General features: G+C 39.7%; 1 protein-coding gene across 1 annotated transcript; it reads right to left on the bottom strand.

The window, feature by feature from the left end:
• Positions 1-2,161: 2,161 nt before the first annotated feature.
• Positions 2,162-3,100, bottom strand: LOC117715427 (vomeronasal type-1 receptor 51-like). The gene has a single exon (XM_034512229.1). The coding sequence runs from the start codon at positions 3,092-3,094 to the stop codon at positions 2,162-2,164; it is 933 nt and encodes a 310-aa protein (XP_034368120.1). The 5' UTR covers positions 3,095-3,100.
• Positions 3,101-20,718: the final 17,618 nt, after the last annotated feature.

The raw sequence follows: 20,718 nt of genomic DNA, 5'->3' as shown, positions 1-20,718 counted from the left end.
CCATCTTTTGATATCTTCCTCAATTTCTTTCTCCAACGATGTTAAATTATTGTCATACAGATATTTCACTTGCTTGGTTAGAGTTACTGCAAAATAGTTTATATAATGTGTGGCTATTTTGGAGGGTATTTTTTCTCTGACTTCTTTTTCAGCCTGTTTATTATTTCTATGTAGGAGGACTACTGATTCTTTTTTGTTAATCTTGTATTTAGACACATTACTGAATGTGTTTATCAGATACAGGGGTTTCCTTGTTGAAGATTTGGGGTCACGTATGTATACTATCATATCATCTGCAAATAATGATACTTTAACTTCTTTATTTTGATTTGCACCTCCTTAATCTTCTTTAGCTGTATTACTGCTGTAGGTAGAAATTGAGGCACTATATTGAATAGGCATAAAGAGAGTGACCAGCCTTGTCTTGTTCCAGATTTTAGTGCAATTGCTTTATGTTTCTCTACATTTAATTTGATGTTTGATATTGGCTTGCTCTATATTACGTTTAGGTATGTGCCTTTTATCTCTGACCTTCCCAAGTCTTTTATCATGAAAAGTGTTGTATTTAATGAAAAGGTTTTCTGCATCTATAATATATTTGTGGGTTTTTTTTCCTTTCTGTTTATTCACATAGTAGATTACATTCATAGATTTTCATTTTTTGAACCATTCTTGAGTCTCTGGGATGATGTTGACTTGATCATGGTGGACCATCATTTTGATGTCTTCTAGAATTTGGTTTGGTGTATTTTATTGAGGATTTTTCAATCAACGTTCATGAGAGAAATTTGTCTCTTGGTTGAGACATTTTATGGTTTGGTTATTAGGGTGACTATGACCATATACAATGAATTTGGCAATGTTCCCTTTGTTTCTATCTTATGGAATAATTTGAGAAGTATTGCTATTAGCTCTTTTACAGTCTAGTCGAATTCTGTGCTAAAACCTTCTGTCCTTGGGCTTTTAATGACTGCTTCTATTTCCTTAGTGGTTATAGGTCCATTTAAATTTTTTATCTCATCTTGGATTAACTTTTGTAAGTGGCATCTATTAAGAAAAGTGTCCATTTCTTTAAAGATTTCAATTTTGCAGAGTACAGATTTTTGAAATATGATGACATAATTCTTTGGATTTCCTTGTTTTGTTTGTAATGTACCCTCTTTCCCCACTTATTTTGTTAATTAGGACTCTGCCTTTTAGTTAGTTTGTATAAGGGTTTTTCTACCTTGTTGATGTTTTCCAAGAAACAATTCTTTGTTTCATGAATGATTCTTTGCATTCTTCTCTTGGTTTCTGTTTTATTCATTGTAGCACAGGACAGCAGCTTCCAGGATGAGGGTGGACTTTGGTGAATCTCTTTTCCAAGTAACAAATGACTGTGGGCTTCTTTCTCCCTGGATAACTCTGACTTAATTTGATGTGTACAAAGACTTAGTCAGAATTTACTCTCACTTTGGAATGACCAAACAATGACTGGTCCACCGTGAGAACCATGTCATGAAAGAAAGACCATGGCTGACAATACTAATGTTGTTAAAGCTCTATCCCACAGTACCTTGTGCTGGAATGCCTTGCGCTTAAGGATTGAACACTATAACACGCCATACAGAGGCCGTGTTTTGGACATATGTTCTGTTAATTTTAAGGTGTTGTTTGCATTTTTAATCCTGGTAATTTTAAAACCTGTTATTCTTAGTATTACTGTATAAGTCACTGTGTGCCTTTTGCACATAATTCTGCTTTGGAAACTATTTTCCAATTTTCTTTCTTTCTGGGTCATACCACTACTTATGGCAAGAAATCTTTATTTGTCAAATACATATAACAGAAAATTTAAATATCAAAATGTGTTTGAAGTATTTACATACTTACAGTGGAGGATATTTAAGACCAAGATGGGCAAGAACTACCTAACAGGGTTCCCTTACACACTCATTTAGAAATAAAATAAAAATAAAATAAAATGAAAAACATACTTGTCATATCTTGAAGGATTTGTGGTTTAGTCTTCTGTTACATGTTTACCATCCTGTTGGTTAAAGAAAATCATTTTAACAGAAAAACAATTTTATATTTCACATCTGGCAAAGCACATAGACAGCATGCCATGATTGACAGTTCTGATTCCAGCACATTGGCTCCTCTTAAAGTATCTTGCCAGTCAGTGGAGACACAAACATTTATTACACATGGACTTCAAAAAGTTAACTATGTGCTTTTCAGTGCTCATAAACACAAAAGGGCTGACTGTGGCATATATGTGTACCACAAAGAGTTGGATAGAGTAAGATGTTGGATCATTCAGGAACATAGTTCTTGAGCAGGAGACGATGCTGTCGAGGATAGACATCAGCACAAAGAAGCTCATGAGCATCAGAATGGTCTGGGTGGCCCTTTGCTCTGGGGATGCTTTTGGGGAAAGGTTGGTACCCTGTAGATGTTGGGCCTTTTTCCTGTGCCTGCACAAGAGAGCAACCATGTACCAAGTCGAGAGGACCATGAGACTAAGAAGAAAGACATCCCTGATGGCCAGCAGAGTAGATAACATGCTTTGCATGTGGTAACTCAAGGGTAGAATTGAGCAGGACTGAGTAACATAAATAAAGTCATTTGTGGTCAAATTGGAGATGGCAGTGATTGATACCAAGAGGTGACTGCTAATTAACATATAAATGATACTCAGCAAAAGAATGGCACATGAGATGTGATGGGGAGATTTGTGCTTGAACTTTGCTAAACAGGAGCTTCTGGGACTGAGAATGATGGTCTGGAGGACACTCAACAGGCTGGTGGTACAAAGAGAGAAACCCCTCAAAATTCTGTGCAGGTAGACAATGAATTTACATATGATATCATCCCATCCCCTCCAATAAATGAAAATGTCTGTGGCTATAAATGCCATGACCAGTAGCATCAGTACGTGGGTTAGGGACAAGAGGCCAATAGGCAGGTCCGTGAGTCTGGTCCTGTGCCCACGAGTGAACTTGAAGATGTAGAATAGAAGAAGGAAGCTGTTGGCTGAAATCCCAATGCCAATCTCAAAGAAAAAGGTGTTCCTTATGTTAGAATCAGTATGGAGGATGATGTTATTCATATTTCTAAGAAGCTGAAAAAAATGTGGAACAATGCCTCCTACTGAACAAAACCAAAAGCATCACTCCCAGATCACTCTTCTACCTTCAGAAAAACACAGTGGCCCATACACCTTTATTCCACTGAAGACCTCAGCTCCACCTCACACCCACAGATCATCTCACCTGTCCTAAGCTGAGCCATGACTGGGTACTGTGTTCCATGGTGGCTGTTTCAGTGTATGAGCTCCTTCAACATTAAATTCTGCACACAACATAGATTATGTCTTTTCTGTTTAGCATGTGTGGGTTTTCTTGAAGCAGATATATCATCTTAATGTTTTTCCTGTACAACATCTCAATTGTTAGGAACATTACAGCAGAGTTTTACTATTTTGGGTGAGTTTGAATGAAAAGGATTTTGTGAAAGAAACCAGTCCTTCCCAATGAAATAGGTCTCATGGATTGGGTATGCAGTTATTCTATTTGGGGTTATTTTTACTCTATTTTTAAAACCAATTTTCTTAATATATTTAAATAGCTAATGTTGAGAATTATAATCTTTGAATCCAGAAGGTTTTTTTTCCACTTACAATCTGCCATTTCTCCAACTGTGATCTTGAACACTCTGGCTGGGCTCCAGTAACCTCTTCCTGAACATATACACAGCCATGTGCCTGTGTCAGGCTGGCACTAGTTATATAAGAACATGCTGTTTACACACCAAAACATGGCAGTGTTCCAGCACAAGATGGTCTCTGTATATTTTGCCTGCTGGTTCTTTCATGCAGTGCCTTATGTTTGTGGTCTGGCAGAGTTAAGGCAATTCCTAGTGACTGGTCAGCTACATTCCTGCCAGAAATAGACAATAAAAGATTAAAAAATAAAAAACAGTAGAACATTGGAGCAGAGTCCTTTCAAAAGAACTCTCATGTACTATTCAGTCTTTCTGTGATACTCTAAGTGCATCTTACATGTTTCTACTCTAAATCTAGAACATCCTCCAAGAGACAAGCAAAGTGGACAAGTGTCAGCAGGAGCATACTCCATGTCTTCCTTCAGGGTGTGAAGTCAGAAGGAAATAGAACTACAATTAAAATAGTTGGGGTTATTCCAACTCAGTCTTGAAAGAGAGGCTCTATAGGTGTCTACAGTCTCTCCCTTTCATAATTGAGGTTTGATAATTCTCTAGATTCCTGATATGACAACTACAGGTTTATATACATCAATATCCTGTATATTTTGTTGAATTGTTGCAGTTTCTTGATTAGACACTGATTTATTGAAACACCATGGACAAACCCACCTTGGGAGGAACATTTTCATTTCAGGTTACTGCTAATAATTCATCATCTGGTGTTGTTGTGGGAAGAAGTTAAGGCAGATACTTATAGGCAGGAAGTGAAGCACAGTCCTGGTAGAGTGCTGTTTAGTGGCTTTTTGCTTCATGGATTTCCCGGTCTGTATTCTTAAGTATTTACCAGTGTAGAGTTTACACTCACACTAAGCTGGGTCCTCTCACATAGATCACCATTTAAGAAAATTTGCTACAAATATGCCCACATGTCAATCTGGTGGGAGGTTTATCTGAACTGAAGTTTCCTTTCCTCTTCCCAAATGATTTACTTAGTGTCAAAGAAACAAACAAACCAAAACAGTGGGCAAGGTGACCCCTCTTCACGTTGACACACAAAAACAACACTGCTGAACAATAACCATGTCTCTCTCATTTTCTTGTTCTCCATATATCATACCATTATAAACATCACAATATAAAAGTTCCACATTCTAAAAGTTCAACCTTCTTTAAATCTTCAATCCTCTTTCAACATGCAAAGCCTCTCCAAAATTTTCAGTCTCTAACCTATTTTCTCTAATATTTTCAAAGTTTTTCTAAAATGCATATATTCTGCAAAACTCTGAAGTCTCCATAAAACTCCAAAATCCCTTTAAAATTTTAAAGTCTCTTAATTATAAGCCCCTGGAAAACAAATATCTTAAAATATTTTCTTATTCCCAAAAAGAAGAACCAGGACATAGTCACAGTGAAATTCAACAAAGTTGAACAGTGTTAAAGTGTGTCAGCATTCCAGGACTCACTAACCATCCTCTGGGCTCCTCCCTGGGTGGAGGAGAAACTGGTGCTGGGAAACCCATCCATAGCACACACAGCTTGTCTCCTACACTCACATTGGCTGCACCTCACAGCAGCTGCTGCTGTTTTTGGTAGATATTCTGAGATACTGACATCTCAGATAGCTTGGATATGCACTTCAACTGGGCTGAAGCTTCATTGGTAGCCTCTCCTTGGCTCTTTTCATCGATTCTAACCCTGCCATAAGGTATCAAGCCAGAGTGTCCTTTTTGATCCCTTCATGCCTTCAGAACAAGTGCCACCTGAGAGACTCTTAAGCTACCAAATTTGTTGCACGTATAAGATGCCACCTCAGTAATATCTGGACAATTGTTTCTGTGTGCTGAGCCCAAGAAAACATAAAATTTTTAATTGTTTCAGCAAGGCAAATGTTTCACTTTAGTGGTTCTTAACTTAAAATATGAATGACCCTTGTACAATCTTTAAGGGACTCTCAAAGTCCCTTAAAGGGACTCTGGAACTTGATAAAAACAAGCCTCCATCACATGCACTGGTCTCAGTGTTATATTCTAAGACCACACTGAATAATCCACTAAGATATCAGCATTCTGTGTATTTTATAGCCCAAAGTTCCAAGTCTTTTCACTGTCTTCCAAAACACATGGTCAGATCTGTCACAGGAACACCCCATACCCTAGTATCAGTTTGTGTCCTGGTTAGGCCTTTTGTTGCTGTGATAAAATACCATGATGAAAAGCAGGTTGGGGAGACAGGAATTATTTTACCATACAGCTTCTAGTTTTTCATCCAGGGAATCTGGGGACAGAATTCAAGACAGGAGGCTGGAGTCAAGAATTAATCAAGAAGCCATGGAGTAGTGTTGTTTTCCACATTTCTTCTTATAACTTGCTCAATCCACAATTTCATGGTACCTAGGACTACCATCCCAGGTGTGGAAATGTCCACAGTGAGCTGGACCCTACCATATCAAATCAATCATCAATCAAGGAAATGAATCAGGTGCTTGCCAATGAGCTAGTCTGGTGGCTGTGTTTTCTCAGTTGAGGTTTCCTCTTCGAAAATAACTCTAGCTTGTGTCAAGTTAACGTGAAACAATGTAGCACAGACGGCAAGTATATGGGGCATGTAATTTTTTTTAAAAAAAATCCTGTTACAGAGTTAAAATTTATAATTGAAAGTCAAGGTAGTAAGTGAAACTTTTTGAACTTATTTAGAGCATATGATATTTTAATAAAAGATATTAACAAGAGGTATAGAGGATCAAATTTACAAGTATGGGGCACTGATTAAGGCCTTAGACCTGAGGCAGGTAATTGGTGAACACATTTAACAAATCTAATTTTCTGAAATAAAAATTCTTTAGCATCATTAGAAAAGGTTAATTTTCTATAAGATTATGGATCATGTGTTCTAGATAGGTTATATAATAATATATTATAGAATATAACATATATGTATATGATAAATGGATGGTGCTTAATTATTCCCATTGTATTGTGAAGTTCTTTATGAAACTTACAGCTTTGTTTTCCAAGTTCCAGACACAAGAATCAGAACACAGTAGTGGGGAGAAAGAGATAGTTCTGTGTCCCAATGATCAAGGAAAATGGCAGTTGCTTTATAAGACGTATGTCACCATGAGCTCTGGATGTCATTTTGTAATCTGTGTGAAATGAGCAGCAGGAGCCTGTTTTATACACTTCTTTTCATGGAAGGGAAACATTTTTAGAGTTTAAAGTAGTGGCTGGCATCATATGCATGTTGGCACTAGCGATTAAGAAGTTCAAGAATTCTAATATGCTTTCTCTCATGGTGTTTATAGAGATGTGCATTTTATATAACTACACTGAAGTAATCAGAAAAGTAAAGAGTAAATAAAAGAAGAAAGGGAATGAGAAACAGAAACAAAGAAAAGAGAAAAGAAACAAAACAGAACTTTATATTTATGAGCAAACACATCAATTTCCCTGTCACAGTGCCCAGGCAGTGTGCTATCAGCTCTGCAGAGCAGGTGCAGGCTGTGCTAGTGTCAGGGTCATTTCAGAAACCATTTCAGCCCTGCAAACCTGAAGCTTGTAGGAAAGTCAGACAAGCACAGAGGCTGTGACTCCTCAGTGGTATTCTCAACATCATGGCTTCCGAGATTCTGGCTTTAAAGGCATTGTGAAACCTTATCTTTCTGGAGGTAGAATTCCACAGTAGCAAAGAAAAACTTACAGTGATATGATTGCAGTTATCACAAACACCATCTTACCAGGAAAGACATAGACGACATTTCTCTAGTCAATTTGCTATCTCTGAATTTCCTGGACCATATGAGTCTATATAGTATTATATAATAAGTATAAGTGCTAAGCAGTGGTGCCTTAATTCCTGTACTTCAAAGTCAGAGGTTTGTGGATGTTCAAGTTCAAGGCCAAACTGGTCTACAGAGTGAGTTCCAGAACATCCAGGGCTACAGAGAAACCAGTCTCGAAAAATCAAACAACAGCAAAAATCAGTAAGGCATGCAGATTCTAGACAGTTGTATAATCTCTACAGAAAATGTGCCCTTTCCTCAGCATTGAGCAGGCCTGAAAGACCTTGTTTACCACAATAGACCAAATAATAGGACCTAGGTGGAGTTACCCACCTCTGTTGCACGTACAGCCTGCTACAGAAAATTAGAAGAATAACTGCCCCTTGACCTTCCTTTGAGATATCCAGCAATGTCAAATAATTGGTTCCCCCACTCATATCTGACTGAAACAAGAAGGGATTTGGTGGGGCTTTCCCTTTAAATTGAGAGCTGAACATTAAACATCAAGCTTTGATCAGTGAACTTTGTCTTGGCTCCATGTTTCTCTTACCCTCATTCTATCCCTTTCTTCATTTCCAGCCTCCCTGTCAGGTGAACTCAGTTGGTCCGTGGCTGCAGGCAGCTACAAGAAAATACTTTGGTGTATATGAACTCTCCTCATATAGAAGCCACAAGGAATTCTCTAGTCTGTCTTTCAAAGCTGAGCCTCAGCAGTTCACACCTTCCTGGCTGAGAATACATTAGGAGACCAGGAGAGAGGACCCACACTCTCTGATCTGCAGAATTAAGGAACACTCATCTAAAGAGTGGGCAGGAGATAGCAAGCTGTGACAGGCCTGGGATAATCTACTGTACCATGTGCTGTGATTGCATTATGCACATTGTAACAAAACAGGCTACTTTCAAGAGACATGAAATTCTGAATATAGTGTTCCCAGCACCAAGAAAGGTCACTGATTTCTGAAACAGGTCCCATTAGAAGAGGCTACACTGGGGAAAAGGAAAGGAAGGCATTTGGCCAGATGAGGAAAGGAATCATGTGTGGAACAAGAAATGACAAAGTAGAATTTCAGCAGTCTTCAATTAAAGTAGATTGTGAAGGCTGTGGCTGCTCAGTGTGGAAAAATGGAAACTCCCTCTACAGCCTGAATCAAGAAAGCCCTGACGTTAGCCTTTGTGTTATTCCTCAGTTACCTAAATCATGAACAACCATGACCTATAGGATCATCAACTAGAGAGGTTTGGTAGGTGACACTGGTCAACAGCTTGAGGGTGAGGTAACTCAGTCAGGATGTCTACCTTTAGTCCAATCTTAAGATTTAACCTAGAAAGACACTAGAGAGAAATGGCTGGACACCAAAAAAAGGTAAACTCATCACTCTGCAAATGATGTCACTGTTTCTAGAGATCCCTGAAATAAATGAACTATGGGAATGTGATGGGCAAACCATGAAGAGCCCTTGGGCTGATGGATGACAGCTCTTTCTGAAAGACAATGTAAGAATTGTTTGTGTTTTTTTTTTTTTTTTATCTTAACCTTATGGCTGAGTCTTCAGGCTCATCTGCCAGTAGGAATGTTACCTGGTATTTCTAAATAAGCCTCCAGAAACAGCAGGAATGGATACCTCAGAAGAACAACATGGCACAGACCCCAGCCATTGAGATGGACCCCACACAGTCAGTGCTGCAGCATGACCTGCTTTCCTCATCACCCATTGATGACTCCTGAGAGGCTGGGCTTTGCTGCTCAGCAGCTCTGACCTGGCTCCCACTGCATCTGTTGTGCATTTCTAGTATCAGAAATTATAAGGGATATTAATTCAATGACTTAGAACATAAAAATGATTAATGGACAAAATATTGTGTCCATCAGAAATAGTTCACTGTTTATTAACAATCTGTGTCCTCTGACCTCATTACCACAGTGATTCAGGTGACCACTCCTACCAGGCAGAGAGAGGCTAAGGGATGACATGATTTGTCAAGTTAACCAGGGAATGGAAAGGCTCTTAAGACTATTCTAGTCAATAAGAATCAGCAAGGAGCCCTCTGTTAGGTGAAATTGAACACATAACCCACTTTTTTCCAAAGCTCTAAGAACTTCTAAGTATTCACACTATGGAAGCCAGTATATCAACGCTATTCCTTTTACAGTACATAATCAACAAAAGCAAAATTAAGTATATTTGTTTAAATTTAAAGATAGAACATCACTCACTATGTTTCAAAATGCAGACAAAGGATCACTTCTGAAATCCTCTGGAAATTACACCACACAGTTAACAGATAATAAAATAAATCTGGTAATTAATTCAGAAAAATAAATTGAAATTAAAATTAACAGATATCTTATAAAAATTAAATATTTTTAGAACCTTACACAGATGGAAGTGGCAGAAGCAAGTGGAATCTGAGCCTGAGGAGATCCTGCATAGGCTTAGGTGAAGAGAGTTTTTAAGCATTGCTATAATTTAGTGACTGCTAGTAACAAGTTTGCACTGGAGAGCAGGGACATTGGGATCCCACTGGAAACATTTTACCTGTTGACTCTACTCTGTTGGATGACAACCCATCCTGGGAGACCTGGGCCCAACTTTTCACTGAGCTTCCTTGGCACTCCTGTAAGTTAGATCAGGACACAATCTAGTCAGTTCAACTTGATAATTTTCCCCTCATGCAAAATGAGTGGAAATTAAACTTCTACTGCATAATTCACCTGCTTAACTGTGGGATCTCTGGTGCCTTCTTGAGCTTCCATGTTTCTGAGTAAATCTACAAAGTGGGTGACAGGCTGCTTCTTCCTGTGTCCTTCAACACAGGGAGAACCTTTATCCAAGAAATCTTGGTTCTGTGCCTATGACTTTCAGATTTTCATCTTTTACTAAACAGTTGAAAACAGATTTAAAGAAAATACAGAATAAAGGATGTTTTGGGAGTTCTGGGGCTGTGTAATCATAGACAGCTTGAACCTAACTGTGCCCAGGCCAACCCTGAAACTGGATTTGTCTTCCCAAGTAGCTAGCTGGAATTAGCTATTTCCAGAGAGAACTGGAGACTTAAAAAACTAAACATATGTAAAAAACTAAAGACTAAAAATATCTAATATCTAAGATTCTATATAAAGATACCTAGGGGAGAGCAACCTTCAGAGGAAAGAGAAGGCACCCATTTAATAAATACCCAACTCATGCCAAGGGAAGTCTGAATGCTGCACAGTGGCTTCATGAGCATTTTAATGCTCATACAACAGGCATAGCTCAGCTGGGGAAGAGGAAGCCCACAGCATGGAGGGCACTGGAAATGTTCATCCCTTGCCCATCCCTCCCCTAAGTGTGCTGGGCTTCTGTCCTAATCTCCTGCACAGGCCACTGCCATCCACTTGTCACCAGGTTCTCTAAATGAACATGGGGGCTGGTAGTGGCAAAGGTGTTGGCCTGGCAGAGGAGTAGTGATTGACCCCTGCCCTTTGCTTTATGAAGCCACTGCTGTCTGGAGTAACAGACTCCTCTGGATAAAGAGATACATTCAAGATCCTAAATGACTTGCTCTATAACTCTGGATGGGTGAATCAACCTTGCTGAATTTTCATTTCCCTCAGTATTTAAAAACTGATTTTTAAAATTTTATGAGCATTTTCATATATATATGTATATGTATATGTATATGTATATGTATATGTATATGTATATGTATATGTATATGTATATGTATGTTTACAGCATGCTTGTTTTGAACCTGATTTAGATTAGAATCAGGTAGTGTATCATCCAGAGCTAGAGTCACAGATGTTTGACAACCCCTACATAGGTGCTAGGAACTGGAATCCCTCAAAAAGTAGCCAGGGCTCTTCACTGTTAAACATGGGGAATTATTTCTGTCTTCTTTGATTTCCTATTCTTTTTTCTTTTCTTTTTGATCTTTGAAAATGTTCATTGTGTAATTCATTCACTTCCTTGGTTAGATCTAATCCAAGGTAAGTTTATTACTTATTCATTTTCTTTAGATTCTTGTGAATGGGATTCTTTCTCAACAATTTTGTTATCACTACACAGGAAAGCTGCACATATTTAATTGTGTATCCTGTTCCTTTCTTTACCTGGCCAAAAAGGTTCTTAGGATCTCTTATGTACTTAGCTATAAATAGCCTGACTTTTTTATTTCTATCTCCCTTATCTCATTCCTATGGCTTCATGCTCTAGCTAAGCCTTGAAGCATTGTAGTACATAAGAGGAATGCTGGCACCTTTTTCAGACTCTTAATTTTAGTGGCTATGCCTGAGATTCCCATTGTAGTATAATGTTGACTACAGATTTGTCAAACTATAGCCATTATCATATGGAAGTATGTGCACATACTCCTGCCTTCTTTTATCACAAAAAGTTGTTAGACTTTCACCAAGTGCTTTTCTGCATCTATTGTCATGATCCCATTGATCTCTCTTTGAGCTCTATCTATTTCTCTCTTTGGACTCTGTCTTTGTCCATTAACTAAAATATCCTTCAGAGCAGGTTTCAGACATTGACATCTTATAGAAACTAGGTTGCAGTCACTAGTCTAGAGTACTTGTTAAGGGCCAGATGTCCATGACAGATCAGAATGGATGTAAAGCCTGGCTCTGTTATATATTGATGGAACCATGAACATTTTCAGCCTTATTGAGAACCTTGTTACTTGTTTCTCAAACTGGGAGTGAAGTACTTACTTCCCAAGATTTTGAGGAATTAAGTACTAGAGAATTTGAGTTTTGTACACATTGAATGCTCCCTAAGCAAGTCAGGAGAAGATGACTTTATATTCTCACCAGATAATTCCCTACAGGAAGCTTATGTGCTTGGCCCATGGTGGCCACCACAAATAGATGCTGTGAGTGAGTATGGCTATTGTCAGTGTAGACAAATGGACGGAGTCAATACCAGTTATTGGGACAGGTTTGAACTAGCCATGATTGGTTCTGGGCCTCATGAACACTGAAGCTAACTTTTGGTTTACTGTCCTTCCCCTGCCCTTGAAGAGCATTCTTGAGTAGGACTTTGAAGTGGAAACAGACTATTTTGGTGCATGGTATCCTGGTGAGCAACCATAGCAGGCCACACTGCCCAGGTAAGTGGTTATTCTTCCAGGGTCACTAGTGAAAAGTCACCAGGTACTTCATTTCCTCATTGCCCTTTTTCTGGTTTTGTACTCAGGCTGTGGGGACAAATTTCCAAATCCAGAAAAAAAAGAAGAACTGTTTCTCTAAATCTGTCCTTAGATCTCCGCACGCTGGGATAGAAGTACTAGAGTATGCCATACCTCTCTTTAGGCCTTGTTCAGGCTTCTGTGGCCTCCTCAGAGGTTTCACAAGCAAAGGAAGAGTCTTTTCTATAGGTAACAATGCCAACTCCAAGATCCCTGGGCTTCTATGGCTTTCTTGTACGTTGTCTCACAAATACTCTTCAGGATGACATGAATAGGGAAAGAACATGACAGAGCTCGGCATTGTTGCCACAGTCCAGCAGCCCTGTGTTGGGCATGGATATGATAGCTAATACTGTCAACTTTAAGAACTCATAATGCAGTAGGGTCCTAAGTATGTTCCAGGCATGTCTGAAACAAATATTTTAACTGGTTTTCTTTGGGTGGGAAGACTCACTCTAACTCTCGATAATCCCCCTTTATGTACTTGCCAAAATGAGAAAGCAGTTAAGTACCAGCATTCATCTCTATTTCTAGAATGTGTAATTTTTACCAGTTGCTTCATGTTCCTGCTATAATGGGATACCAACCATGATGGACCACACTTTCAAATTATGAGCCAAATAAACATTTTTTTTCTTAATCTGTTTCTGATGAAAACAAACAACAACAATAACAAACAAAACAAAAACCAGGGAACTAATATCACTCCAAAAGGGGCCCTATTCAGTGTTTGTCTAAATTTATTCCACAGCTCCCAGAATTTCCCTGCAGTTTCTGATAGATGGAAAACAGAGGACCACAGGTTGCCAGACAGTCTCTCCTCACGTGGAGATCCCTCTTGAAGCAGAATCACCTTCCTTTCATAAGGCAAGTTCCTAAGGCACTGGATATTGGTGAGTTGGTGACTGTGAGATTTTATGATGTACAGACTTCCCTGACTTACTCCAGTCTTCTAAGAAATTGCTCAGATGATAGTGTGCTTCTCCCACAATGTGTTTTGGCTTGCACAACTTGGTGAATTCCAGTGTGAAAAAAAAAACACCTCGTGGGGGGTGGGGGGGGAGGTCCAGCAGTGAGAAAGCCAGGAGGGCCGGCGGCAGGGTCCCGCCACACTTCCCACACTGGCAGTGGAGGGTCCCATATTCACACAGCCAGGCAGGCTGATGGTTGCAGTTCAAGGTTCCAGGGTTCTAAAGGCTGGGAATCTGGCTGTAGGCACAGGAAGGCCCAGGCGACATGTGGAGTCTGGTTTTCTAAAGCTTTTATTGTTCAAGGCATGGTGAATGGGTGTAGATGGTATGCGCTCCCTGCCAAAAGCCAGGCTCCTCTGGCTTTTATAGAGAGGGGGAAAAGGAGGAGGGAATAACTTAATTAGCTACACCCCCGGGCCTTTAGATAACTCATTAATATTTTAATCTCTGGAGGTGGAGACCTGCTAATCACGCCCTCTACCTGTGTGTTACGTGACTGATGGTACGGGTTAAATGGAGTTACATGTCCAAGGTGTCCAAGGCCCAACATTCCAGGACCCCCACTGCTGCATAGCAAAGGAAACCTGAAGGAAATACTGAAAGCCGTGGTGTCTTTAGGTCACTCATTGAAAGCCAGTGTTGCCTCTTGATCACCCATGCCCTAACCTGAACTATCTAGTGAGGTTTTATTACCTCTCTAGGGCAACAGGCAGGAAGCTTTTCCTGCCTGCTCCCTGTAGTCAGTTTGTTTTTGCTCTCCTCCTGAGTTCTGACCTTTTGCCCTAGATTTGCTGATTCCTTCAGATGGCTGGGGAAATAGCATGTGGGAGAGTGTCTGGGACCCCTCTGCCAAATGTTGGAACCCACACTGCCAAAAGCTTGGGGGCCAGAATTGTTAGCCCTCGCACTGCCCCAAGCTTTGGGGGCTAAGTTGTTCCGGTTTGTACTGCTGCTGTGGTCCACAAGTCAGGGTTGATCAAGAGAGTGTGTGAGGGTGGATGCAAAGAATGGAGACCAGACTGAGTGTGATTTAGTCCCATTTATTCTCAAGTCTCTCTTCCTAGTCTAAATCCCAAGTTTTGAGTTCCTAGTCCCTATTTTTTAGTCCCTAGTGCCTCCAAGTTCCAAGTTTTCCATTCCCCTCTTCTGTCTGCTACTTGCCTTTTATAAGTTTCACTTCTTAAGTCACACCTTTAAGTCACACCCAAGGGAAAATCTTGGGTATATAAAACAAGATGTTATCAGAATGTGCTCAGCTGTTGTAGGCTATTGAAAACAAGTCTCTTGTCAGGGTATATAGCTCATGATGGCTGCAAGGATCATAGCTACCTTCTGTCAGCACCCCACAGGTCCCCCTTTTAAAATTTTTTTTCAAAAGAAAGGCTGGGAAAACTTACAGAAAACGTGCTTGCCTTAGGTTGGAACAAAGGACCCTAGCCTCCCATTCCCATCTTTGGATACTCAATGGCCATTGGTTGAGCTCCTGTCTTAGGATGGTGAGGCCTCCCTTTTTAGGGTCGAGGGTCTTGAAGTGTTCTTTTACACATCATTGACTATCCGACTTAGCGAGTAAGTTAGATGTTAATCCTCATTAGTCTTGATAACAGTGGTTATAGAATCCCCTACTTCCAGCCTGTAATGATGGACCTGTATGGGTTTCATTTGAATGGCATCTATCTGTTGTTGTACAAATGCTATCAGTTTGTTGAACAGCATGGACCCGAGAGACAAGAAACTAACAATGCCTGAATAGTCAGTATAGCAGCAACACTCTTTTTTAAAGAGCAACACATAACTCTCTCTGTCTGAGGAGTAAAAAGTATAAGGCTCTTCTATTCTGTTTACAAATGTGTTATAGCAGAATCTAAATCTATAGAAATACAGAACTGATCATAGCTTTGATCTTAACAAAACAAGTAGGGAAATTCCCGTTCCTGTTCCAGTGAATCTCAAACCCAAAAAACAACTATAGAGTATGTGGTTGTGGGTTTTCTCCTGGGTGTAAACAATGTTTCCCACTAAATCATAAGTTGGGGAACCAAGAGTCCAATAGGGCCACCCTGTAGGTACTGGTGGTGATGTCTCTTTCTACATTGAAGACTTCCCAATCAGGTTTGCTGGTTGATCTGTTCCAGTTTGAAGGCAATGAGGAGCATTTTCATGTTTCCTTCAAAAAATATGCTTCTTAGGGGGTTTCTCCTCCATGGGTTTGTTATTGTTGTCTATTTGTTTAATCAGTCTCTCTGGCAGCCAACATGTGGCATCTGCAGTTTGGGAATATAAGCAGACAGAACCTCTTCCCCATATAAGCACTGGATCTGGCCCATTCCAGGTTCCAGTTAATGGGTCTTTCCAGAGGACTGTTGCAAAATTCTTTTTGGTATCAGGATGCCAGAATCTATCTGCAGCAGATTTTCCTTCAGAATCCTAAGTTAAAAATTTAAAATAAGGAGCATGTGATGAAGGATATTTCTGGGGAATCCCTTGGTAGGGTAACATTCCCCCTTTTTAACTTTTTCAGATTGACATTTAATGTTCGATACTCCCTTTCTACTATACCTTGGCCCTGTGGCTTATATGGAATACCTATTTTATGTAGTATTCCCAATTTTTCACGAAATTGGTGGAAACTGGAGCTTGTATAACCTGGGCCAGTGTCAATCTTTATCTATTTAGGCACACCCAATATAGCGATTGTAGCAATCATATGCATGATCATATCCTTGCTTGTTTCTCCAGATTGTAATGTTGCATAAATCAAACCACTGTATCTACACATACATGCATATATTTTTGCTTGCCAAATTCATTATAATGAATAACATCCATTTGCCAGCGACTGTTTAGTATCAGTCCCTTTGGATTTACACCTAAATGAGGAACTGTTAAAAGTGTAACAAATGATTGACATTGTTTAACAATTTGTCTAGCTTGTTCCCTGGTAATTTTAAACATAATTTTTAAAGTTTTAGAATTAAGGTGATGTAATTCATGAGCCTTTACGGCCTGATTCAAGTTAGATGGCATATCTGATAAAGTCACTGCAGCTGCACAAGTAGTTAGATCTGCTTTGATGTTTCCCTCAGAGAGAGGACCTTGTAGCCCAGTGTGGTATCTCAGGTGTCTATAAAGAATTTACACTTTCTCCTCTAAAGTTTTTTGGCACTGTAAAAACAAATAGGCTACTTCTGAGGAATTCTTTATTTGTGCAGCAGTTTCCTGCAAAGGGATAGATTGAGCTATATACGAGCTATCTGTATAAATATTAATGGTTTGATTTGGAAATGATTGAAACACAACAAAAACAGCATGTAATTCAACCAATTGGGCTGACACAGATGATGTAGCAAAGAAGATTACTTGATCTTGAAAGGCATAAACAGCTGTTCCTGATGAGGAACCATCAGTGAAAACTAGCAATGTTTCCTTGATAGGTGCATGCACAATACGAGTTGGAAAAAAGAATGCATGGTGATTACAAAACTGAATCAATTTATCTGGTGGATAATGATTATCTATCTTACCAACAAATGAGGGACATGCAATAGGCCAGACTTCAGAACTCTGCATAAGCCAATCAACCTGATGCCTTGTATAGAGTTGTACTATTACATCAGGATCCTTTCCAAAATATTTTTGACTATTATCTCTGCCCAACATAATCACATCAGCTACAGCAGCATAGTATGGATAAAGAACTTTCCTAGGAAATGAGGGAAGATGAACCCATAATATGGGTGCATTTTGCCAAAAAAACTGCAGTAGGATTTAGTTTAGTGTTAAAAATAAGAAAATACAAAAGTTTACAATAATTAATATGAGTTACCAATTGGGATGTAATAGCACTCTCTACCTTCTGTATGGTTTTTCTACCCTCCTCTGTGAGAGCCCTGTCAGACTAGGGCCAGGATCTCCTATGAGAATCTCAAACAGAGGCTTTAATTCTCCTGTTGTGAGTTTCAAATATGGTCGAAGCCATTTAATGTCTCCAAATAATTTTTGAAAATCATTAAGTGTCTTAAGGGAATCACTATTCAAAGTGGCCTTACTATTAATAATACATGGACCATTAATCTGAATTCCTAAATAAGTATATGGATCTTGTAATTGTACCTTTTCTGGTGCTATTTGTAATCCCGCAATCTGTAAAGCTGTTCTAAGATCATCAAAGCACTGGAGTACCTGTTTTTCATCTTTTCCTGCTATTAAGATATCATCCATGAAATGAATCATATAGATTTGCTTCCACATGGTTCTAACACCCTCTATGGCAGAAGCCATAAACTTTTGGCACAAGGTAGGACTATTGTCCATACCCTGAGGTGAGACCTTCCATTGATATCTCTTCATAGGTTCTCTAAAATTTATAGCGGGAACACTGAAAGCAAAGCACTTTCTGTCATTAGGATGCAATGGGATAGTAAAAAACAGTCTTTTAAATCTATAACTATTTTATAGAAGCCTAAAGGTATGGCCACTAGTGTGGGCAGCCCAGGTTGTAAGGCTCCCATTCAAATCATGGTTGCATTAACAGCCCTCAAGTCCTGCAACAGTCTCCACTTTCCTAACTTTTTCCTAATGATAAATGTTGGGGTATTCCAGGGAGAGATACTCTCCTCTAAATGTCCTGCCTGTAATTGCTCTTGCACTAGCAATTGAACAGCTTGTAATTTTTTGGTGGTTAGGGACCACTGATCCACCCAGACTGGTGAATCCCCTTTCCAGGTAATGGGATCTGCACAATTCCCTAGGGGTGTAGCTGAACCAGTAGCCCCCCATAAAAAATACCCCAAGCCTCTTCTTTCAGTGTCACCATGGACCTCAACAGGATGAGTAATCCCTTTTTCACTTTTCCCTAATCCTTTCCCTGGAGAAAATACAGAGTTTATCATTTGAGCTGTGATTACTTCATTAGGGCTGCACATAATCAATCCCAACAGAGATAACAGATCTCTGCCCCAGAGATTAATGGGGAGGCCCAGGATGACATACGGTTGTATATTTCCTGTATTACCTTCTTTATCTTTCAATGTCAGCACCTTAGAGCTTTGTTGTGGGTTTTGACTTTGGCCAATAACCCTTAGATTGGTTAAGCTTGGGGTCAGAGGCCAAGTGGCAGGCCAATCATGTTACTTTAGGATAGTTACATCAGCTCCTTTGTCAACAAAGCCTTGGAATGCCTTTCCATCCAGCCATAGTGTCATCATAGGTTTTTGTTTAACTATAGGCTGTACCCAGTATGCATCAGAGGAACCAAAGCCTTGATCCCATCTCTTAGGACTCTTATATTTGTGATTAGTAAGGAACAATGGAAGTAAAATAGGTGAGCTATCCTCCTTCCTGTAGGAATAGTGATTATATTCTGAATTGCCTGTGCCATTACCTTAATCTCACCTTGATAATTACTGTCTATAACTCCAGGAAAAATTTGTAGTCCCTATATAGTGGCACTGCTTCTTCCCACTATCAGGGCAAACACATTTGGATAGAGTGGTCCAAACACTCCAGTGGGTAAGGCCTGAGGTCCCATTTCTGGGATTAATACTGTGTGCATGGCAGAACTGAGGTCCAGTCCTGTGCTTCCTGGTGTTGCTTGACTAAATTCAGAAAGGGATTGCTGTTTGCTGGTATAAAACTGACTGCTCCATAAGTCTGTTTTGGCTTGTGTTGGTTTGGGGCCCGGAACTGGCCCCTATTCCTGTTTCCCTGATTATGGGAAAGAGTGTTTCCTTGTGCATCTCTTTTGGACCTACATTCACTAGCCCAATGCCTTCTACATTTGCAAAGTGGGCAGAGCCCAGGCTGTTTTCTGGGCTGTCTCTGGTTTAACTCATTTTCTGCCTCACAATATCTTGCAAAGTGTCTAGGCTTGCCACATTTAAAACAGACCTTTTGGTTTCTACTAGCCAAAAAAAATCTCTTACAGATTGTCCTTGCATGGCAGCTGCCATAGCTAAGCTCTGTTGGTAGGAGGGATCTATGTCAGAACAAAGTCTGATATACCCCATAAGGTCTGTCATTTTCCTATAGGGTCTAATGGCTGCTTGGCAGGCAGGATTGGCATTTTCATATGCAAGTTGTTTTACATAATCTACATCTGCCTCGCCATTACCCTAAATCCTCCCCACTGTTGTCATTAATCCATGAATAAAGTGAGAAAATCATTCATCAGGCCCTTGTCTGACTGCTGTCAAGGCTGCACCAGGGTCTCCCTTTACCAGGAGTTTACACCAAGCCTTTATGTCTGCATTTTGAATTTGCAAATAAGCCTGGATCATATTGCATCTGGTTATCACTAGAAGCAAACTGCCCTTCCCCTACTAAGACATCAAAGGACCAACCATTGCTTGCCTGAATATTTCTCCTAGCTATCTCTTTACAATACTCATGATACTCTAATTTCCAAATAAGATAGTCACCACTGCTAAGAACTGCTCTTACTAATGTATTCCAATCACCAGGAGTCGGCCACCTTCTCTGGATGATCTGTGGCTAATCTAAAGCCCGATGATAGGGACTGCCTTTGGACTCTGGGTTGAGGAACACAACGACCTGGGGAATTTTTGCAGTTTACCTCTAGAGACACCTTCCCTTCCTTTAAGTTTTCTAGCTGATTAATTAAGTCCCGATACTCTTTTTCTAACTCTATTTGTTGCTTAAGAAAAGATATTTTTTCCCTGTAACTCCCTTCTGGGATCTATAACCACCATCTCCATTGAGGGAGCATTTGGAGGCAGAAGAGGATACGGAGGGGGTCTTTGGGAAGAGGGCCATTCATGGTTGTAATGTTCGGCTGCCTCTTCCTCTAGGACAATACAGTCTGGCTCTGACAAATTATCATCAACTTTTGGTTGTATTTTAGATTCTAATTTTGGATAAATACATTTCTTTTTATTTTGAACATGAAAGATAGCATTTAAGGAAGGAAGCAAAAGCAGATGATTAATACATGTGAGGAGTAAACAGCAAAATAAAAACAGAGAATTGAGTTCAGGCTGACGTATTTCTTCCCTCATTTTCATTATCATGACTTACCTTTCTCGATGTGGCAGATTCCCGTGGTGATCACGTTCATTTCACTTC

The sequence above is a fragment of the Arvicanthis niloticus genome, chromosome 9 (genome assembly GCF_011762505.2).
Source record: "Arvicanthis niloticus isolate mArvNil1 chromosome 9, mArvNil1.pat.X, whole genome shotgun sequence".
Taxonomy (NCBI): Eukaryota; Metazoa; Chordata; class Mammalia; order Rodentia; family Muridae; genus Arvicanthis; species Arvicanthis niloticus.
This window is presented reverse-complemented; position numbering and strand designations above follow the sequence as displayed.